The sequence below is a fragment of the Oncorhynchus clarkii genome, chromosome 2 (genome assembly GCF_045791955.1).
Source record: "Oncorhynchus clarkii lewisi isolate Uvic-CL-2024 chromosome 2, UVic_Ocla_1.0, whole genome shotgun sequence".
Taxonomy (NCBI): domain Eukaryota; kingdom Metazoa; phylum Chordata; class Actinopteri; order Salmoniformes; family Salmonidae; genus Oncorhynchus; species Oncorhynchus clarkii.
In genome coordinates this window covers 91459938-91483913 of record NC_092148.1, presented here as the reverse complement: position 1 = coordinate 91483913, position 23976 = coordinate 91459938, and the positions used below count along the sequence as shown (strand labels likewise).

The window sequence follows — 23976 nt, the reverse complement described above, 5'->3', positions numbered from 1 at the left end:
AACCGCCACAACAGGCGGGATAGTCTGAGGCCAACCACCCGGACAGCTGATGAAACTGGGTTTGCACAACCTTTCAGAAACTGTCTCAGGGAAGTTCAACTGCGGGCTCATCGTCCTCACCAGGATCTTGACTTGACTGCAGTTTGGAGTCGTAACCGACTTTAATGGGTAAATGCACACCTTTGATGACCACTGGCACGCTAGAGAAGTGTGCTCCTCACGGATGAATCCAGGTTTCTACTGTACCCGGCAGATGGCAGACAGCGTGTAGGGAGTCATGTGGGTGAGCGGTTTGCTGATGTCAACGTTGTGAACAGAGTGTCCCATGGTGGCGGTGGGGTTGTAGTATAGGCAGGCATAATCTACGGACAACGAACACAATTGCATTTTATTGATGGCAATTTGAATGCACAGAGATACTGTGACGAGATCTTGAGTCCCATTGTCGTGCCGTTCATCCTCTGCCATCACCTCATGTTTCAGCATGATAATGCACGGCCTCATATCACAAAAATCTGTAAACAATTCCTGGAAGCAGAAAAGGTCCAACTCGTTCCATGGCCTGCATACACAGGCCACAATCAACAGCCTGATCAACTCTATGCGAAGGAAATGTGCCGCGCTGCATGAGGCAAATGGTGGTCACACCAGATACTGACTGGTTTTCTGATCCACACCCATATATATATTTTTTTTAAAGGTATCTGTATTCCCAGTCATGTGAAATCAATAGATTAGGACCTAATTTATATATTTAAATTGACTGATTTCCTTATATGATCTGTAACTCAGTAAAATCTTTGAAATTGTTGCATGTTGCATCTATATTTTTGTTCAGTGTAGCATTATTATTATAGGCCTACAGTAATTCTCATGATGGAGAATTGTTGTCATTATTTTAATGAACAATAAAAAAATGTTAATTTCTATATTTCTCTTTATTTAACCTTTGTCTTCCAAACACCTGAAACATAGCAATAGAACAAATTATAATTAATTCTATGCTATGAACAAGCATGCAAGTCAACACTTTGCATCCATTCTAAACGGGTCAGTGTAGACCTACTGAACACTGAGTGTACAAAACATTAAGAACACCTTCCCCCTAAGAACAACCCTCCGAATGGCACAAGCATTTAGCTACACCTGCAATAACATCTGCTAAACATGTGTATACGACCAATAACATTTGATTTGGGCACACCCTCCTTATATTCAATTAAACAATTTCCTCCCAACCAGTCTCTCAACATGTTCTGTCACTAGTGTGGTGGATTTGACAATCATAGCAACCGACCTTAATGAACAAATGAATAGGTAGGTAGGTATAAGGCAGGTCTCTTCACACCCCCTCAACTAGTGAGAATTTGGGTTGAGTGATTAACTGACTTGCCGGTTATTTTTTTGTTTTTAAACAACTAATTGACCAAGGTCCTTTCATTGATTTGAATTGCATTTTGTTCGATCAAGCCCAAACTGTGCGATGTAGTAGGGATTTGTAGTTTCTAACAGGCCAATATTTGACAAAGTTCAGCATCAGAAAACATGGTAATTAACTACAATGACCATAATCCATTGCGTGCCTACTTGTCCAGTCTGAGACAGAGAGAAGAGACTGAAGAACATACAATCAAGAGGGTCTCTACCTGAAAATACATGACCTAAGATAGTGGTATTCAGCATTCATAAAAGTGTGCCTTATTTACCTTGAAGAACTACTAAAATATAGATTTTGTCATGTGATGATGACTTGGAATTAAATAATATTTATCGAATAAGCCTAAAACAAATGTAATATTTACAACTTAAAAATTTTATTAAAATTAAGTGAATAGGAGGAATGGTCAGTCACTACCATCATGGGACTTGTATTGCTTGTTTTATTCTGTATTGTTACAGCCTTTAACCCACATAATGCATAGTGCATTTAATGACTAAAAAACATTATCGAAATCGAAAACCAGGATAATAAAATAAAAAAAAATCATAATAAATAACCTTAGAGCTGAAATATCATTAGGTGTCAGTCATTTTATCTGATATTCCACTCTATAATGAACAGTCCTATATCAAGAGAAAGCTGTCGTCAATCAATGCAGTTTTTCAGTCTTGTCAACAGATGTTAGTAAACCCATTTATTCTTCCTATACATGGAACAAAAATATAAACGCAACATGCAACAATTTCATTTTTTTTTTTTTACTGAGTTACAGTTCATATAAGGAAATCAGTCCATTGAAATAATTAATTAGGCCCTAATCTATGGATTTTACATGACTGGGTAGGAGAGCCACCAAGGGTGGGCCTGGAAGGGCATGCCCACACACTGGGGAGCCAGGTCCAGCCAATCAGAATTAGTTTTCCCCCACAAAAGGGCTTTATTACAGACAGAAATACTCCTCAGTTTCATCAGCTGTCCGGATGGTTGGTCTCAGACGATCCCGCAGGTGAAGAAGCCGGATGTGGAGGTCCTGGGTTGGCGTGGTTACATATGGTCTGCAGTTGTGAGGCCTGTTAGACGTACTGACAAATTATCTAAATTGATGTTGGAGGCGGCTTATGGTAAAAAAAAAATTCTGGTAACAGCTCTGGTGGACATTCCTGCATTCAGCATGCAGATTGCACGTTCCCTCAAAACTTGAGACGTCTGTGATATTGTGTTGTGTGACAAAACTGCATATTTTAGAGTGTCCTTTCATTATCTCAGTATCAGGTGCCCCTGTGTAATGATCATGCTGTTTAATCATCAGCTTCTTGATAATCCATCCACCTGACAGGTGTGGCATATCTTGGCAAAGAAGAAATGTTCACTAACAGGGATGTAAACAAAATGTGCACAACATTTGAGAGAAAACAAGCTTTTTGTGTTTATAGACAAATTCTGGGATCTTTTATTTCAGCTCATGAAACACTTGACATGCTGCATTTATATTTCTGTTCAGTATAATAAGCCAAGGTGTAAGTAATCATTGGAGACTGCGTGCCTCTCTCTCTCTCTCTGTTATCTAATCATTGACATAACTGCCCACGCCCTCAGGAGAAAAAGGTTCAATAAGTTCAAGGCAGGACAGCCAATGCCATTGCAATCTCACTCTCTCTCGCCTTTGAGCAAGGCACTGAACCCTAATTGCTCCTGTAAGTCACTATGGGTAACAGTGTTTGCTAAATGACTCAAATGTAATAAACAGTTGGACGTTCTTCAAATAACAGCTAATGAACAATTTAAGAGATTCCTCCGCGACACCACTACCTTTAACTTAATTTGACAAGTATTCCTGTCAGAGCTTAAGGTTCAACTCAAAAGCTCATTCACCCGAGAAAAGAAAATGAACTGTGTTTATCAGACATCCTTGAGACCAACTAGGACTCAGAGTCACATGTAGTTTAAATACAGGTCTGTATAACTTTTCCCGGAATTTCCCACTCACTCCTTGATACTCTGAATTTCCGTCTGTGACGGAATGTCTCGGAATTGTCTCATGAAGTCTACATCAACGGTTGGTAGCTCTAATAGGTATAATATAAAGTCTTGACTGAAATGCAAATACGGTTAGCACACAAGAAAGTAGCTATGACCGATACACTCAATATATTAATCCACCAGTCAGAAAAGTAAAAAATGCTGAATATTCAGAACATGGGGAATATTCTGAAAATGGGGAATATATATTTTAAAAAACCCACTCAGACACAAGATGCAACAAAAACTGTTTATCCATCAGTGAAAGATAAAATAATAATATATAAAACACACAACAAAAAAATCCCTAAAACTCATTACTTATCACGGAGACACAGTTTCCTGAACGATCATATAACATTACTATCCATCTGTTCATAGCATGTACATATAGACTGTATACAGTGCCTCTGGAAAGTATTCAGACCCCTTGACTTTTTCCACATTTTGTTAAGTTACAGCCTTATTCTAAAAATTGATTAAATGAATAAAAATCCTCAATCTACACACAATTCCCCATAATGACAAAGTGAAAAGTTTTTATTTATTTCAATGTTTGCAAATGTGTATATGTAAAAGCAAGCTGAAATACATTCACATAAGAATTCAGACACTTTGCTATGAGACTCGAAATTGAGCTCAGGTGCATCCTGTTTCCATTGATCATCATTGAGATGTTTCTACAACTTGATTGGAGTCCACCTGCGGTAAATTCAATTGATTGGACATGATTTGGAAAAGCACACACCTGTCTATATAAAGGTCCCACAGTTGACAGTGCATCAGAGCAAAACAAAAAACCATGAGGTGAAAGGAATTGGCCGTAGAGCTCTAAGATAGAATTATGTCAAGGCACAGATCTGGGGAAGGATACCAAAACATTTCTGCAGCATTGAAGGTCCCCAAGAACACAATGGCCTCCATCATTCATAAATGGAAGAAGTTTGTAACCACCAAGACTCTTGCTAGAGCTGGCCGCCTGGCCAAACTCAGCAATCGGGGGAAAAGGGCCTTGGTCAGGGAAGTGACCAAGAACCCGATGGTCACTCTGACAGAGCTCCAGAGTTCTTCTGTGGAGATAGAACCTTCCAGAAAGACGAGCATCTCTGCAGCACTCCACCAATCAGGCCTTTATGGTAGAGTGGACAGACGAAAGTCACTCCTCAGTAAAAGGCACATGCCAGCCCTCTTGGAGTTTGCCAAAAGGACCCTCAGACCATGAGAAACAATATTCTCTGGTCTTATGAAACCAAGATTGAACTCTTTGGCCTGAATGCCAAGCGTCACATCTGTAGGAAACCTGGCACCATCCCTACGGTGAAGCATGGTGGTGGCAGCATCATGCTGTGGGGATGTTTTTCAGCAGCAGGGACTGGGAGACAACGACCCTAAGCACACAGACAAGGCAAATCAGGAGTGGCTTCGGGACAAGTCTCTGAATGTCGAGTGGCCCAGTCAGAGCCCTGGCTTGAACCCGATCTAACATCTCAGGAGAGACCTGAAAATAGCTGTGCAGCAACGCTCCCCATACAACCTGACAGAGCTTGAGAGGATCTGCAGAGAAGAATGGGAGAAACTCCCCAAATACAGGTGTGCCAAGCTTGTAGCATCATACCCAAGAAGACTTGACGCTGTAATCGCTGACAAAGGTACTTCAACAAAGTAGAGAGTAAAAGGGTGAATAATTATGGAAATGTGATATTTCAGTTCATTTTAATAAATATGCAAACATTCCTAATAACCTGTGTTTTTTTGCTTTGTCATTACAGGCTATTGTGAGTATATGAGATTTTTTTTATTTTGTAATCCACACAAATGCACTGTATACCTGTGTTTTATTTATCCATGGCAATGTTATTTTTTACCTTCATTTCAAGTCATTGATATCTATACTTCTGTTATTATAGTACAGGGTACATATTAAAACACACACAGAAAGGATCATGGTCAATGAGAAATGGCTTTCAGAAGCTGTGGAACAACACACATGACCCAACAACAATATGGAAGATTGAATATAGCAGACTGTCAAAAGGACTGCAGTTCTGGTCACAGGATGTGTCCCTGAAATGGAACCCTATTGTCTATATAGTGCCTTACTTCAGACCAGGTCTGCATTTGAAATGGCACCCTATATAGTGCACTGAGAAGTAGTCCACTATCAGGAATGGGCTTTGGTTATAAGTAGTGCACTACATAGGGAATAGGTGCCATTTGAGAGATAAATCTACAGAGCATTGTAAAAGGTAAGCTTGGACACATTTGTATTTAACATCAATTACCACACATACCGTTATGTGACTTTGTACACAACACGACACACAGGTCTGATCTTGACTCACGAATTCACCAAAACCACACCTATTGACTTACTACACACAGAAACGTTGTTTTGTTCTGTTGTTGCGTACTAGAATACACAGTAAAGAACCAAGGCTTCTGTCCACCATGTTACTACAGATGGACATGGTTGAGGATTGTAGCCTGGTTAAACCAGACACTCACCACTAACACTGGGGAAACGTAATGACATCCGTTCAGATGCCAGGCTAAAGAGATTATAGTCTACTTGATAGGTTATACTATGTGATTTTTCTGGTGCAATATTAATTCATTACAACACAATCTATCATCTGGGTGGCACCTAAATATCAATTTACAAACATACATGGGCTCCACTGATGTTCATCATTTTATGATTACAAGTTGATCTGTAAATTCACGTTTACGTTTGCTCCAGTGCATGTGAATACCGCAACCATTGAGGTTGAAATTCCAGGTTTAGTGTGCCTCAAATAAAACACAGAAGCCTTTACAAACATATAATACCAACAACTAGAAGGACAAAGAACTGAGCTGCATTCACACACATCGTAGAAAATATACAGGGGAAAGGCAGGTCTGTACAAACCCCGCCCCCAACCCCCCCAAAAAATTGAGAAAAATGTAAAAATAAAATCATATTGAATATCACCACACAATCAGACAAGACAATTCACAGGATTTTGCAATAACTGTCGTTCATGTACACATTCACATTTGTTTCAAGTCTAATACTGTATACACATTTTTGTAATATCTATCTATTCATTAAAGAATTCTTCATTTAAGAGTTATTTTGAAGACCAAAGACAAAGGCTAGATAGTTATTTTCTTCCAGTTTCAGTTCATTAAAATTAGATATTTGTGTTAACAATATTATATTTTCATATACCATTTTCACATCTACACTCATGGGTTCTGACTAGAGAGGAAGTACATCTAACGACCCGGAAGTTACTTTTTCGTAGCAGGTTAGGTTCATTTACACAGCAGGTTAGGATACTTGGGTTATGGTTAGGAAAAGGGTTAGGGGTTTTAGCTAAAATGCTCTCCTAACCTGCAACGAAAAGTCACTTCCGGGTCGCAGTTGTACCCCCCCTAGTCATAACCACACTCATGTACTAACGTTGACAACATTTTGCAGTAGCCTTTGCACTCGTCAAGGATAAAAATCCACCATTACCCAGAGCAATACTGATTTTTATGACGTCACCAATGACACCATTTACAACCAGCTTTGCCCCCTGGGTAATATGGTAATTTTTGTTGTTGTTGTTGTTGCATTCGCTTCACAGGGTTCACTTTCAGGATTAGTGAGAGGATTGACCAATGGGAATAAACGTTCATAAACATCTACTAACAGCAAATACAATATCTTCAAATGGGGAACGAAGACTACATTTACAACTTAATTCTTAACTGGGTTACAGTTGCCATACTTGGAATGTTCCATCCTATGCGAACACTGTACGTGTGTGTTTTAAATTACTTTTTTATTATTAAACACCTATTCTTTGTTTCACTGATAATCAATAACATAATGACTGTTCAAAAAAAAAAAAAACACTCCTCGTAACTTGAAACGTAAAATGGTAAGGAACTAGTAGACACTTCTAACATGACTTTGTTATGACTTGTGACTGGAGATGAAGAAGCCAACAGCCGTCTGGTATTTTCACTCTAGGCAATGCTAGCCAAACACTGACATGTAGCCATTAGCTATCCAGCAACTAAACACACAGACTAGAAATAGACTTCTATTGTATTTCTATCCATTTCTATGTCTAAAACAAGGTAGATGGATATCACACCTTTCCTGAGAATCTAGATAAAAATTCAACATGGACAAAATTTCTCTAATCCTTTTTTTAAATACGCTTCAAATAAGATTTTCCTGCATTTGTTGTTGTTGTTGTTGTTGTCGTGTCCACGTTTATACTTTATAATGATACAGCACTGCAAAAAAAAAAACAACAAGTATAAACTGTTTCTCAAAGACAAAGACATCACAATCCTACTAGTTCCTGCTAAGCTCCTTCCATAAAATACAACATCCTTCCAAAAGCAATAACCCATCATATTTTCTGAAACATGGCATTGGCTCTAGTAAGACTGTATTGTATATTCTTCTATTCAAAGCGAATCAGAATTACGGGGCAGTGCAAGTGTCTGTCTGGCACAATGAAGCAGAGAAATTCAGCGTGCGTGGAACTGTGTGTAATAATAACTATGTGCATGGTTGGAGTGTTGGTCCACGCTAAGGGATAGATGTGTGAGTTCAGTAAAACATATTATTCCTATGCTTAAGGGAAACCTTTTGGAGCAAAATCAAAACATTACATCATCCTATTCTGAATTGAACCCTAAATTGTGAATTTTGTTCTCATTTGATGATCATCCCTTTTCATCTCGGTCTGTCCCTCACCTACCCTGTGTGGCTCCGTTTTATCCCTCATGCCAACTGACGATTCCATAAGGAGTTGACGAGAAACAGACTGGCACCCTGGCTATAGCTCACCTCCCTCTCACCCTCTCCTCCACCCTGACTATATCTCACTCTCCCCTCCACTCTGGCTATATCTCCCCCTCCCCTCCACCCTGGCTATATCTCACCCTCCCCTCCACCCTGGCTATATCTCACCCTCCCCTCCACCCTGGCATTATCTCACCCTCCCCTCCACCCTGGCATTATCTCACCCTCCCCTCCACCCTGGCTATATCTCACCCCCCCTCTCACACTCCCCCCATCTCCCACCCTGACACTCTCCTCCAACCTGCCCTACATGCCCGGGTCGTCGTAGTTGTAGGTGGGTGCCTGTGAGTACTGGGGTTGTTGCTGCTGCATGGCTCCCTGCGCCACCCCTACAGCGGCTTGCTGCGCTGCCTGCTGGACGTGAGGGTTCTTCCAGGCCCCGGTGGTCCACTCCTCCTGGGCTTTACTCATACTGCCCCCAGTGCCACGGTACATGTTGTGCACCTGGAGAGAGTCAGAGAGATGGTATTAGAGTGAGTTATATTACTGTAGCTAGTGTGTGAGAGAGACGTACAGAATACTGGCCCGGTGCCACGGTACATGTTGTCAGGGAGACATGGTGTGCAAGTTATATTACTGTAGCTAGTGTGTGAGAGAGAAGTACAGAATACTGGCCCGGCGCCACGGTACATGTTGTCAGGGAGACATGGTGCTTGAGTTATATTACTGCAAGTAATACAGAGGTCTTGAGAATGAATATGGTCTTTTCTCTCCTAGAGAAAAACATTTTTTGTTGATGTTTTGTGTCTTCTCCTCTCCTAGAGAAAAACATATTTTTTGTTGATGTTTTGTCTTCTCACTTTTGTTTATTTCACTTGTTTTGGCAATGTAAACACGGTTTTCATGCCAATAAAGCCCTTTCAATTGAACTGAATAGAGAGAGAGAGAGAGCGAGAAAGTCAAACGGAGGACAGAGAGAAAGAGTACTGTCCTTCAGTGCAACGGTACATGTTTTGCGCGTGGAGAGAGAGAAAGAACGAAATAGTGTGAGAGACATACAGACATACAGTCAGGTCCAAAATGATTGGCACCGTTGATAAAGATAAGCAAAAAACACTATAAAATAAATAATTAAAATACTGAGCTACATTGTGTATGCAAAAAAATAAAAATGGGAAACTCATATTTTATACAATTGCTCAGAAAAATAGATTTTAACAAGGGCAAAACAATTATTGCCACCCCTGTACCCCAGAACCCTCCCCTTGGTAGGATAACGACACAGAGCTTTTTTTCTAAAATCTTTAATGAGTTGGAGAACACATTGGGAGGAATTTTAGAACATTCCTCCATACAGAATCTTTCCAGATCCTTGATATCCTATGTATGCGCTTATGGACTGCCTTCTTTAATTCAAACCACCGGTTTCAATGGGGTTCGATCATGGTTGGAAACTGAGATGGTTATTGCAAAAATTCCGATTTTTGTGGTCAATTAACCATTTCTTTGTGGATTTCGATGTGTCCTTGGGGGTTATTGTCTTACTGAAAGATACACTTGTGGCCATGTTTCAACCTTCTAGCAGAGGCAACCAGGGTTTATAAATGTCCTGGTACTGTGTAAAGTTCATGATGCCGTTGACCTTAACAAGAGCACCAGGACGGAAGCAAAATAGCCCCATTACATCAAAGATTTATTACCATATTTTACAGTAGATAGAGGGTATTTTCTTCCCTATTTTCATATCATTTGACCATATAAATGCCAATACTTTTGGACCAGACTGAATATAATACTGGCCCCGGTGTCACGGTACATGTTGTGGACCTGGAGAGAGTCAGGGAGAGATTGAGATGATGTTAGAGATTCATATTACTGCTTGTCAAACAAAAGGTAAAAAGTCAGACCAGGCCAAAACAAAAAATTATCCAACGTCCCCGTCAACTCTGTTGTGGACCTGCACGAGTCAGAGATATTTTTTATTTATTTTTTAAACTGGGGCATTAACTAACATTTCAGTGTTCAAACATCAATGAGGGGTTAAATGTGCCCCGAGTTAGCAAAAGGGATAAAAAAAAAATAACCGCCAGTCCTTGAGATTTTGTGAGTCATATTACAGCCAAGTCAAACTAAAGTCGCAATAAATAAATACTGTCTTTGCTCTAAATAAGATCTGATCTCCTGTTACTATAGCAACCCATCAGGTAGTTGTCCTCCGCAGGTCACAGTTTTTTTTTCTAGAAAAAATGGTCAGAGGGCCCGGAACATAATTGCAAATAATTAGTAGACTGCAAATTGACCACAAGAAGCCCAAACAGATATAATATTTGACTAAAACATAATCATTACTTAGATATGTATACAATCAAATACTGTATATCTCTATTATTTGTGGGAATCATTTGTTACAGATTTCCTACATTTTAAATCACTTGGAAAAGATTTGCTGGTGTTTTTTAGTCTTATGTCCAACGACAAAAAACAAAAACTTGGGGGACCAATTAAATCACCCGCAGGCAAAATTTGTCCCGCAATCCTGCCAGTTGGGGACCCCTGACATACAGTAACATGAACCACACATTTCACATAGTTACTAGAGTTGCATTATACTGTAGTCAGAGTGAGAAAAGTGATCGCTAGTGCTGAAGTGTAAAGTGTATATTGTACCTTGGTGAGCCCGGTGAAGGAGAGGACAGCCATGGCAGTGAACATGATGGTGGGGATCAGCATGACAACAGCAGAGCCTATATTGGTGCTAAAGAAGGTGATGGTAGCCAGCCAGCCACTAGAGGAAGGAAGGAGAAGAAGAAAGAAGTGGAGGACTGTTCTACGGCAGGGTTCCCTAATGGTAACAATACAATTAAACAGTAGGCCAATGGCCGACAATCAGGTCAATCAATAAAATAGTTTAGCCCTTTTTACATCAACTGTTGTCACAAAATGGTTAACCCGGCCAAGACCCCATTAAAGAGCACCGACATTGGCAAGGAAAAGCTCCCTAGAAGGAAGAAACCTTAAGAGGGACCAGACTTAGAGGCCATTCCTTTTACAGCCAATAGGCACGACTTTCGCCAACAATTTAAAACGTTTCTGTTTTAGTTTTTTTTAAACTGACGTTTTGGCCATCAGTGTAGGGCTAGGCGGTATACTGTATTTTACTACATACACCGGTATTGATGCATGGACCGGTTTGGGTTTTACTTTAACTTCTATGGCGGTATTTGAATGTTTGGTTTGTTAAATGTGATACGCAGTGTGTAACGTCCATTGTTAAAGTTTACTCCGTTACTTCGAGTCATCCCTCTCTACTCTCTCTCTCTCCACGCCGCTTCAACAGATCTAGTCCCGCCCCCTGTCACTCAAGGAGCGCATTTGTTGTTACTTGACCACGAGACACTTTTGTTCAGTCTGCATGGTCAATGCAGCACACACTATATCAATGTTGTTACCAATTTGATCTGAATATAAATCCACAAGCGTTCTATAATTACAATATTAGTTTGTGTTTCTTACATCTGCAAATAGCTAGTTTTTATTTTCTTAGCAAGGTAAGCTAAATCGTGTTAGCCACTAATGCTAATCGCTAGTTAGCTGGCTATAAAAGTACAGAGTCAGCGCAAACGTAGCTAGCTAATACAGCCTGATACCAGTGCTGGTGGAGGCCTAAATCAGCATTTTGTTTGTGCAACAGTATCTTCTAAATCAATGAGAAATAGGCAAAGCATGAATATGTTGGCTATATGAATAAAGATTTAATGTAGCCAAAGATTATAGGGTCCCCTAGGAAACACTGAACATCACTTTGGTTCCTAACCTATCACAATAACACGTCCATGGCATTTTCCTTCGTTGTCATGTCAACCACCCACTGTATTCAAAGTACCCACTATTATTTATATTCTAACTATAGAATTATAATAAACATTCCAAAAGTTCACCCAAGTGTTTTGATCTAAATCGCAATTTCAACATTTGGTTAAATATAAGGCCTAGTTATTTTGTCCATATCATGGCAGTGTGGAAATTATCTCAAATGAGTGCAGGAAAGGCTAAATTTGATGGAAATGCAGGAAATTATATTAGGTTGAAGTTGAATTGAACTGTATAAACTAATCAGAATGGAGAAAGACCCATTGAAATAATTTAGAATATGTGTTGCCACCGTAGGATCACGCACTAATAAAGCAAATTTTGAATTTTTATTAATCAAAAACATTAAATATCGTCAATAAAAAAAAACTAAAAACCATATATGATATGATATTTAGGCAATATCGCCCAGCCCTATGTCAATGGCCTTCATCAGACTGAACCAGGCTCCATCCTTACCAGACGCCCCAGCCTGGGATGCCTATACACTGAATGATGCTGATCACCACCTGGGCCATGAACACGAAGAAGAACGCCATGAAGTTGAACGAGCTGTCAGTCCTAAAAAGGGGGGAGAAGAGATGTAAATCTAGTCAGAAATCCAGGATTTAAAATACTGTGGAAATGGTCTACTGTAACTTGACTGACGTCCTCTCTGCCTCATGAGAACTTAACACACGGTGTCAGAAGTGGACTCCAGATGTATGAGCTACGTTGTTGCCCCATCACTGTCATGGATGAGGCGGAGAGAAGTGATTAAAGTTAACGTACGTACGTACCGTACGTTAACTTTAATCACTTCTCTCCGCCTCATCCATGACAGTATAACGTAACATAAGGGTGCGTGCGTTGAGTAAGACAGAACGGTGTTCAACATTTATTTCAATGGAATCGGTACTGTTACTGAACGACCAAACTTTGGCAAAATGTTGAACCGAAATGAACGCACCCCAGGTGTCAGAAAGAAGGATGTACTTACTTGAAGGCCTTGTAGATGGGTCTGAACCAGCACACGTAGGAACAGGGGGTGAACAGGATGAGCCACAGAATGGCCATGCCAAAGTTAGTGGCTCCACCCCCGCCGCACATCCACGCCAGGCAGCCAATCAGATTGACCGCCAAGGTGGCACTGTTAACTGTAACAATAACCGGGGGGGGGGGTTAAATAACTATATTAATGGTCGACGTTGCATTATTTGAACTGCTGCAGCATTGGTCATGTTCATTAGGGCATGCAATGGAAATGGAAAAAAGGAACAACACGGTCTGTTATTGGATGATTAATCTAGCAAAGTAAAGTTTAATTGGTTACTTCAGATTTGTATAGGAGTCTGCAGAGACAGTAAAAGGTAGCTTTATGTATGGGAGTCTACAGAGTCAGTAGCTTTATGTATGAGGGTCTACAGAGTCAGTAGCTTTATGTATGAGGGTCTACAGAGACGGTAGCTTTATGTATAGGAGTCTACAGAGACAGTAGCTTTATGCATGGGAGTCTACAGAGCCTGTAACGGTAGCTTTATGTATGGGAGTCTACAGAGACAGTAACGGTAGCATTATGTATGGGAGTCTACAGAGCCAGTAACGGTAGCTTTATGTATGGGAGTCTACAGAGCCAGTAACGGTAGCTTTATGTATGAGAGTCTACAGAGACGGTAACGTTAGCATTATGTATGGGAGTCTACAGAGCCAGTAACGGTAGCTTTATGTATGGGAGTCTACAGAGCCAGTAACGGTAGCTTTATGTATGAGAGTCTACAGAGACGGTAACGGTAGCATTATGTATAGGAGTCTACAGAGCCAGTAACGGTAGCTTTATGTATGGGAGTCTACAGAGACAGTAACGGTAGCTTTATGTATGAGAGTCTACAGAGACAGTAACGGTAGCTTTATGTATGGGAGTCTACAGAGACAGTAGCTTTATGTATGGGAGTCTACAGAGCCAGTAACGGTAGCTTTATGTATGGGAGTCTACAGAGACAGTAACGGTAGCTTTATGTATGAGAGTCTACAGAGCCAGTAACGGTAGCTTTATGTATGTGAGTCTACAGAGACAGTAGCTTTATGTATGGGAGTATACAGAGACAGTAGCTTTATGTATGGGAGTCTACAGAGCCAGTAACGGTAGCTTTATGGTTTAGAATCTGAGATATAAAAGGAAAGATCTCTATGACCAAGTTATGGTCTGCTTCTTTTTTTTGTATATATTTTTTTAACGAGGCAAGTCAATAAATAAAAATAACAACACTAGAGGGCATCATTTGGGACTTTCTAAAAACTAAAGCAATCAGCTATCCATTCAACACACAGTACACTGACTAGTAGGCTAAGAGGCACAAACTAATCATGACCTATTTCTGTATTTAAACTTACTTTTATATTCCCCCCGGCCTGAGTGATAATGAAATGAAAATTACAAATGAAAAAAGGTATACAAATCATCCCTATATAAAAGCTTACGATTTAACTATCAGCTTCATGTTCAGTTATTGTTGTCAGGTTAATGGTATAGAGATGGGAGGCTTTAAACTAGTGGAAGATGATTGCGATGAAAAAAAGACCAAACATAATTATTGGATATGTCACAAATCAGCTATACCAGCCTTCCTGCTACTGTATACCCGTGTTTCCTCATATTATTTTGGGTAAAAAACACACACAGGTGATGTTAAAAGGAAGGCCAAACAGTAGCAGATGAGGCCCTTAACAGTTTACCGGTATGTCGTCCACTTTAGTGATCTAAATATTAAATACAGTATGTAAATGGGTTTGTTAAGAGTGAGCCAGTGGTGCCAGCATCTCTTTGAAGAATATTAGCTGTGATACATGATGGCATTTGAAATATAAAGAGTACCTTTTAACATTTGAAGCTGGTTTACCCACACACCCAAATTTAGCCAAGTTCAGGACCGGACCTAAAAGCATTCTCAACGGAAAATGCCATATAAGAACTAGCTTTGCTATATCTATGTCTGGGAAACCAGTCCAGATGCCTCAGTCTCTAATCACAGGGTGTCTTCCAAATGTCACCCTGTTCCCTATATATGTACACTACTTAGTTTGGACCAGAAACCCTTAGCTTGGACCAGAAACCCTTAGCTTGGACCAGAAACCCTTAGCTTGGACCAGAAACCCTTAGTTTGGACCAGAAACCCTTAGTTTGGACCAGAAACCCTTAGTTTGGACCAGAAACCCTTAGTTTGGACCAGAAACCCTTAGTTTGGACCAGAAACCCTTAGTTTGTACCAGAAACCCTATGTGCCCTGGTTAAAAGTAGTGCACGACAAAAACAATAAAAAGGTGCCATTTGAGATCAGCCACACTCACAGATCCATAGGTAGTACAGCTTCTTGCACATGGAACGGTGTACATCTGGGATCTCGTTAAAATCCTGATAGAAACATGGCCTCAGAGGGATGAAGCGAGGCAGGGGAGGGAAATTGTTTTCTGCGAAAAAAAAAAAAAAAGGACAAAGCTATCACGTTGATGTTGCTGGTGATTCCCTTTTAATAGTCAGATCTTGAATGAAAACAATATATTATTTTGGGTTGAAGTACAGGTTATTGAACCTGATCAAGACAACATTTGTACTTGATTAATAAAATATGAATGTTAAGCAATGTGCAGTCATACTACAATTATATGATAATAACATGCTTATAACTATACCTTTTAAAAAAAGAGAGTCATAATTCAATACACACAGAAGTCAGACTAACAAAATCTCTACTATGATGATATCCTTGTATAAGATAATTAAAATCAGTTATAACCTACCTGCCATTACAACTGGATCTGTCCCTCCAGTTGAAAATAAATATGATCCAACACCCAATTGCCTTGGAAATTAAAACTGAAAAGAATATGAAGTTGTATTAATCAGAGTATAATATCATATGTTTTTGGCTATCTATCACAAAAAGCTATAAATTACCTTCATATTCAATCCAGAAATAAATTGGCTATACAATATGTTGCCTAAGTCATATGAAATGTCGATAGGACTATGAAAAACATTGAGTGGCCAATGCATGAGGAGGTACCTGTGAAATGACACCAAAACCGGCTGTCCCAGTGTCCCTCCCAGTGTGCTTTGCGCTCATATATAGCTAGCCCACCAGCCCACTGCTACAATATGAGATTGCAATGAAATGTGCAGCACTGCATGAAAAGCAACATTTCTGGGTGAAATCGGATCTGCTATATTCCCGTGAAATTTAAAGGTGCCCGGTCGTGGGTGGGAATTTCCCAATTTGATTGTGGACTCCTGTAGACTTCCGCGCATCCGTGATATGGTAATTGTGTTATAGTCAATTCCCAATTATGCATTAATACGTTTCTGGAAATATCCGGACCGTGCACGTAAAGTAAATTAAATTCTCAAATGCCACAGGCACGTACCTCTCAAACTCGTGTGTTGGAAGAGAAGCACCCCTGTGAAAAGAAGCCAACTCTCCATGTATCCATTGTTTATCTAACCTGTGATGAGTTTTCTAGTATTTTTTTATGTATAATAAGGGTTTTGACCGAGTGAAAAACAAGTGAGATTCTCATTCATAAGAGTGTAGCTAAACTAAACTGGCTAACTTTGTAAATGAATGAGAACAAGATGGCGTCTCAGATTATTTTAAATTTCTGTTATAAATGTATTTATATACAAACAACACTAATGATATTTTCTAAGTTGACTTTTTATGAAATTTGTATCTAACTGTTGCATGCTAATTGCTAAGTGCTAACATTAGCTAGCTCAGCGCTAGGCTTCTAGCTTATATTGTAGTTGGCTAGCTGTTCTTAGGATTTTGTTACATTTAACGTAATGCATGGGTGTATATATATATAGTGGTTTTGCACATTTATTGATAAATTAGCTAACACTAGCTAGCCCGGTTCAAACCCTGATGCATCATACATATGTAACAGTATAACTTTAGTCCGTCCCCTCGCCCATACCCGGGCTCGAACCAGGGACCCTCTGCACACATCAACAACTGGCACACATCAACAACTGACACCCACGAAGCATCGTTACCCATCGCTCCACAAAAGCCGCGGCCCTTGCAGAGCAGGGAACCACTACTTCAAGGTCTCAAAGCGAGTGACGTCACAGATTGAATCGCTACCAGCGCGCACCACCGCTAACTAGCTAGCCATTTCACATCCGTTACACTAGCACCACCGCTAACTAGCTAGCCATTTCACATCCATTACACTAGCACCACCGCTAACTAGCTAGCCATTTCACATCCATTACACTAGCACCACCGCCAACTAGCTAGCCATTTCACATCACTAGAGATGTTACAACTAAATGTTACAACTCAATTCAACAAAGATAACACTTTTGCATTCTCTCTGAAGAGTGGGAATATGAATATGCACGACTTGAGATTTATGCGTTTGTTTACTGTGTTCTATTGGGTCTAGCTAGACGCACGGTGGAGAGTGCTTGCAGAGGATGAGAGACATTTGGAGAGAAGTTAATGTGGACCGGATGAGCGATGAGGAAGATGGCCTGCAAAACAGCAAACCAGTGTGGTTCGTCAAGCCCCCCTACTTCCGGAGTGAGGTGCTCATTGAACGTAGTCAAGAACAACAGAGCCCCTTGAGAAGGACCAGAGCTACTTGGCGAGCCACACCGCACGGATCATGTCTGGGGAGTTTTCAACAAGGCAACCTATATCCCACGGACCCCCCAAATATCAGCACTATAGCTACCCCAATGGAGGCTCACCCTGGACCAAGCTGGGTGACTCCTGTCAGTAGTGTGTTAAAAAATATATATTTTTAACACTTTTGTTGATCTTTGAATAGGCTCGTTCATATTCCTCTAAATGAGGTATACCCCCTTTAACCCATGTAAGCAGATAAGTACATCATTCAAAATTCAAAGATGAATTAAATTAAAGTGCTTTCAAAAGAATCGAGCAGAGTACTGGCAGGAGTCATCCAGTTTAGCCTTAGGGCTAGTCTCCATGGATCTTACTTTAGTTTCAGGCCCTGTTTAGCCTATGCAGATGCTATTACCCACTTTCTTCTAGTCAACTGAAAACGAATTGTCATCCTTCAAGAAGTGTATTTGTGTGTTTTATTCAAGGAACTAAAGAGTTGTTTTAGTGTGGCGATGTCATGAGGTGCTGGAAAAACCTTGCTTGAATTTTATTTCTGAAAAGGTGTCGGAACTCTGATGTGATAATAAAAAATTATGAAAAGTAATTTAATTCAATCCTAATTGACTCATTCTTTAAATAATGAATAGTTTATTTTTATATGTACCAGTGACAGCTACTAAGGCAAGCTACCAACCAGCATAAGCTTTCAGTGTGTGTGTGTGGGGGGGGTAAGCATGTGCAACCTTAAGCAAGCGCACGGCCATTTACTGACATTTATGGGAGAGACGTGGGCGTACGTGGACAGAGATGTATTGCAACTGATGTCAAAGGCTTGCACTGGAATTTCAAGATGTGTCCTGGTAAGTGGGTGGATGTGTCTGGACCCGATTCACTGAACCGTTGACGGTGTTATCGGAGATTTACGGGACCAAACAATGTTGGACACGTGCCTGCTAATTTTCAGAAACGGTACGTTTTTACGGACTTGTGCACTGGATGGTTCGACCCGTAAATGTGCATTTTCATGCAGTGACATGTTACTTCAATGATGCATCAGACAAGCCTTTTAAAAATACGACCCATACTTTAATGGAGAGACACAGTGCATTCGGGAAAGTATTCAGATCCCTGGACTTTGTCCACATTTTGTTACGTTACAGCCTTATTCTAAAATGGATGAAATTGTTTCCCCCCCCCTCAATCTACACACAATACCACATAATGACAAAGCAAAAACGGATAAAAAAAATAAAAAAACAATATCACATTTACATTAGTATTCAGACCTTTTACTCAGTACTTTGTTGAAGCACCTTTGTCAGCGATTACAGCCTCGAGACTTCTTGGGTATGACGCTACAAGCTTCGCACACCTGTATCTGGGGAGTTTCTCCCATTCTTCTCTGCAGATCCTCTCAAGCTCTGTCAGGTTGGATGAGGAGCGTCGCTGCACAGCTATTTTTAGGTCTCTCCAGAGATGTTCGATCGGGTTCAAGTCCAGGCTCTGGCTGGGCCACTCAAGGACATTCAGAGACTTGTCCCGAAGCTTCTCCTGCGTTGTCTTGGCTGTGTGCTTATGCTGTCCTGTTGGAAGATGAACCTTCGCCCCAGTCTGAGGTCCTGAGCGCTCTGGAGCAGGTTTTCATCAAGGATCTCTTTACTTTGCTCCGTTCATCTTTCCCTCGATCCTGACTAATCTCCCAGTCCCTGCCGCTGAAAAACATCCCCACAGCTTGACGCTGCCACCACCATGCTTCACCGTAGGGATGGTACCAGGTTTCCCACAGACCTGGTGTGCGTGGCATTCAGGCCAAAGAGTTCAATCTTGGTTTCAACAGACCAGAGAATCTTGTGTCTTATGGTCTGAGAGTCTTTAGGTGTCTTTTGGCAAACTCCAAGCGGGCTGTCATGTGCTTTTTACGGAGGAGTGGCTTCCATCTGGCCACTCTACCATAAAGGCCTGATTGGTGGAGTGCTACAGAGATTGTCTTTTTGGAAGGTTCTCCCATCTCCACAAAGGAACGCTAGAGCTCTGTGACCATCTGGTTCTTGGTCACCTCCCTGACCAAGGCCCTTCTCCCCCGATTACTCAGTTTGGACGGGCGGCCAGCTCTAGGAAGAGTCTTGGTGCTTCCAAACTTTTTCCATTTCAGAATGATGGAGGCCACGGTGTTCTTGGGGACCTTCAATGCTGCACAAATGTTTTAATGCCTTTCCCCAGATCTGTGCCTCAGCACAATCCTGTCTCGGAGCTCTACGGACAATTCCTTCGAACCTAATGGCTTGGTTTTTGCGCTGACATGTGAGACCTTCTATAGGCAGGTGTGTGCCTTTCCAAATCATGTCCAATCAAATGAATTTACCACAGGTGGACTCCAAGTTGTAGAAAAATCTCAAGGATGATTCAATGGAAACAGGATGCACCTGAGCTCAAGTCTCATAGCAAAAGGTCTGAATACTTATGTAAATAAAGGTATTAACAAAAACCCGTTTTCGCTTTGTCATTATTTGGGTAGTGTGCAGATGGATGAGGAAAACAATTTATTGAAATCCTAAATCAGAAACATGACAAAATGTGGAAAGAGTAAAAGGGTCTGAATAATTTCCCGAATGCACGGCACGGCACATTGTAGCCTACATAAGATTATTTAAAACCATTTTAATAAAGCTTGACAGTGTGATGAAGAATATTTGCAGCTATCCCAATCCTATTTTGACGACTGAAATAATAACCTTTTGTCCCATTCAAAGTGTGTCATGTCCATCAGAGGTTGAGTCTGTATGGATGAAGGGCATTTTCCCAGCGTATATTTTTGCACCAAATAATACCATCATACTGATAATAAACGATGTTTTGAGACCCACGAATCTATGCAATATGACGTGTTTTTTCTTCTTCTTCCAATTCAGATTTGTTTTTCATTTTAAAGGATGGGCAGGATGCAGAATGCCGCCGTTTGTATGCTACACTTGCATCGTGATGAGCACTACTGTCAATGGAGAAGCAGCGCCCTTCAGAGGAGTAGAGCCTAGCCTACGACATGATAAGGTATTTTTCAGCTGGACTCAATAAAACAAGTCTGACGTTTGTACCTTTCTTGCCGCATTTACATTATATTTATGCACAGATCATTCTGTAAATCTGTAATTTGCTCAATCGTGTTACTTAAACAGAATGAATGAATGGAATGGAAATAAACACGGTATGGATTCGTTAGAATGGTTTTATTTCTTACCTCCTTTTGTTTCCCCCACAAACCAGCAGTGCTGATACTATGCAACGTCTGTCAATTGCATTCTATGACGATATTCTTCACGAAACACAATAATACGCGCTTGTGAAATGAATCGAGAGACAGAAATTCAAAATTCGACTAAAATCAGAAATGTCTTCACCCACCGACAGCTTGGGAGTAGAACGCAATCACGTGACGTCACGTTTCTCCCCTCTCTCTCTCTTTTTACGCACGTAGGAACCGAACAAACCACTTACTAGCAAGTACAGAATTTATTTCTAAACCACTCCAATAAAAGTGTAAGTACCCAGTAAAATACTACTTGAGTGAAAGTCTAAAAGTATATTAAATGTAGTTAAGTAGCAAGTGTGGAAAAAGTCCATTCGCAGGAACGCGAAACATCAGCAGTTCTACCCGTGAGCAAGGCAATTAACCCCCAATACCAACTGCCCTTTCCCTTACATTGTAAGATAATTAATGTGCAATATTTTAGCTTAAAATTGATGTGTTTGATAGCAGATGTAACAGCCTCTCTTTATGAACTTGGCGGAGGTGTTGCTAACATTTACAATAGCAAATTTCAATTTACAAAAAGCCCCCCACCATTTTCATCTATTGAGTTTCTTTTATTTGTAAAATGTGTACCTTAATTTAACTAGGCAAGTCAGTTAAGAACAAATTCTTATTTTCAATGACGGCCTAGGAACAGTGGATTAACTGCCTTGTTCAGGGGCAAAAGGTCAGATTTGTACCTTGTCAGCTCGGGGATTTGATCCTGCAACTTTTCGGTTACTAGTGCAATGCTCTTAACCACTAGGCTACCCTGCCGCCCCATTATTGACTGTTTTACGCCATGTGTAACTCTGTGTTGTTGAATGTGTCGGGGGGCTAGGGTCAGTCTGTTATATCTGGAGTATTTCTCCTGTCTTATCCGGTGTCCTGTGTGAATTTAAGTATTCTCTCTCTCTCTCTCTCTCTCTCTCTCTCTGTGTGTGACTCTCTCTCTCTCTCTCTCTCTCTCTCTCTCTCTCTCTCTCTCTCTCTCTCTCTCTCTCTCTCTCTCTCTCTCTCTCTCTCTCTCTCTCTCTCTCTCTCTCTCTCTCTCTCTCTCTCTCTCTCTCTCTCTCTCTCTGAGGACCTGAGCCCTAGGACCATGCCTCAGGACTACCTCGCATGATGACTCCTTGTTGTCAGCCGTGCTCCAGTTTCAACTGTTCTGCCTTATTATTATTGGACCATGCTGGTCATTTATGAACATTTGAACATCTTGGCCATGTACTGTTATAATCTCCACCCGGCACAGCCAGAAGAGGACTGGCCATCCCTCATAGCCTGGTTCCACTCTAGGTTTCTTCCTAGGTTTTGGCCTTTCTAGGGAGTTTTTCCTAGCCACCGTGCTTCTACACCTGCATTGTTTGGGGTTTTAGGCTGGGTTTCTGTACAGCACTTTGAGACATCAGCTGATGTAAGAAGGGCTTTATAAATACATTTGATTTGATTTATCAAAGCTGTGAGGAAGTGATGTAGTAAACACACAGACTGAATTATGGGACGTTTCAGGCCCCGAAGTAAACATAATTGTACACTCGCAAACTCCCATTAAAAATGAGGGCTGAGGTGCTTATGTTGCAAACTTCCCTTGCTTGGCTAATCATTTGGATCGAAGACAAATATGGCCACCAGGATTCCCCCCCAAGGGCATAAGGTAAGTGGACGAGGGTGTGTCTTGGATGAGTTTGAAACGCAGCCACTGCCTACTGGGGAGGGTAAGTGGACTAGGGTGTGTCTTGGATGAGTTTGAAACGCAGCCACTGGTGAGGGTAAGTGGACGAGGGTGTGTCTTGGATGAGTTTGAAACGCAGCCACTGCCTACTGGTGAGGGTAAGTGGACGAGGGATTGCATTGGCGATAATGCACCATCACCAGTGTTGCCAGCAAATTTTCAGGGTAAGTTGCTAGAGGCAGGCTGATTTGTTGCTAAAAGTTGCTAAAAGATGTTGTGATGTCATTGCGTGATAACGTAAAACTGCGTCATTACGTAGAATATGTAATAACGTTACTCAAATTGACTGGCCATCTCGGCAAAAAATATGATTTGACATTTGTTCAGGTACAGAATTCCACTATTTTCTTTCCAATTTGATTGAGACATGTTGAATTATGTTGTAAGTTCTGCTCAAGATCAAACATTCGTGACCAACTATATTCATTGGGTTTGGCTTGTCCAACTCGTACTACTACTGCTGCTGCAGTCAGCCAACAATGATTTGCAATTTGCTGAAATTGCTGCTGGTCTGCTGCTGCCTGTGCACGAGCTGAGCACCTGCTGCTGACGTCACTCACAATGCACGTTTGCAGCCAGGCACGTGTGTTGTGACTGAGTGTGACAGAAAATAGTTTTCTGTATCATTTTGCGGGAAATGCGTGCATATTAGCGTTTGAGTCACTTTTCAAAAGTAGCTAAAAGTTCCAAATACATTTTTGAAAGTAGCTCAATTTGTTGCTAGGTGCTGTTTGGATTTTTTTTTGCCAGGCTAGTCTGAAAAGTTGCTAAATCTAGCAACAAAATTGCTAAATTCGCATCACGGACCATAACACGTTGGATGCCAACCGCCGACAGGAAGCAACACAGGAAGCTAGCCAGGACACCAATAGTGGCTGCGTAAAAAAAGTCACCAATATAAATGTAAAGAGGGGTTCCTGCAGATGCAAGAATGGTCCTCAATTCCACCATAAAGATCTGGACCTCTGAGCAGATCACACAATAAACTGACATCCACTCTGTTATATATTTTTTATTTTACCTTTATTTAACCAGGTAGGCTAGTTGAGAACACCTTTACTTAACCAGGTAGGCTAGTTGAGAACAAGTTCTCATTTACAACTGCGACCTCTCCCTCTCTCTCAATTATATTTCAATTACTTGATTGTCACGACGTAACAATGTACATATTGCCAAATAATACTTTGGAAATGGAATGATTTCAATATGGATAATATCAACAAT

The 23976-nt window shown here is 40.8% G+C and overlaps 2 protein-coding genes across 3 annotated transcripts in view; both read right to left on the bottom strand.

Annotated features, from left to right (window-relative positions):
* The window catches only part of LOC139376285 (uncharacterized), a 1125987-nt gene that overhangs the window by 1082811 nt on the left and 19200 nt on the right, over positions 1-23976 (bottom strand). The window lies entirely within an intron of this gene.
* On the bottom strand, positions 3698-21175 carry LOC139376369 (secretory carrier-associated membrane protein 5). 2 transcript variants are annotated; one of them, XM_071118862.1, is made up of 7 exons: positions 20970-21175; positions 15900-15975; positions 15450-15569; positions 13105-13261; positions 12585-12686; positions 10923-11040; positions 3698-8759 (listed from the first exon to the last, which is right to left on the bottom strand). In XM_071118862.1, the coding sequence occupies exons 2-7, from the start codon at positions 15904-15906 to the stop codon at positions 8562-8564; spliced, it is 702 nt and encodes a 233-aa protein (XP_070974963.1). In that variant the 5' UTR covers positions 15907-15975; positions 20970-21175; the 3' UTR covers positions 3698-8561. The 2 variants fall into 2 exon arrangements, with proteins under 2 accessions (XP_070974963.1, XP_070974975.1); XM_071118874.1 differs by lacking the exon at positions 3698-8759 and adding an exon at positions 9923-10082 and having other exon boundaries at positions 20970-21155.

Excerpts from the sequence above, each read along its gene's own strand:
- LOC139376369 (XM_071118862.1), bottom strand. Across the intron at positions 12,687-13,104 it reads CCCATCTACAAGGCCTTCAA|GACTGACAGCTCGTTCAACT; the intron begins GTAAGTACATCC and ends CCCCCTTTTTAG. Across the intron at positions 11,041-12,584 it reads ATCCCAGGCTGGGGCGTCTG|TGGCTGGCTGGCTACCATCA; the intron begins GTAAGGATGGAG and ends TCCTTCCTCTAG.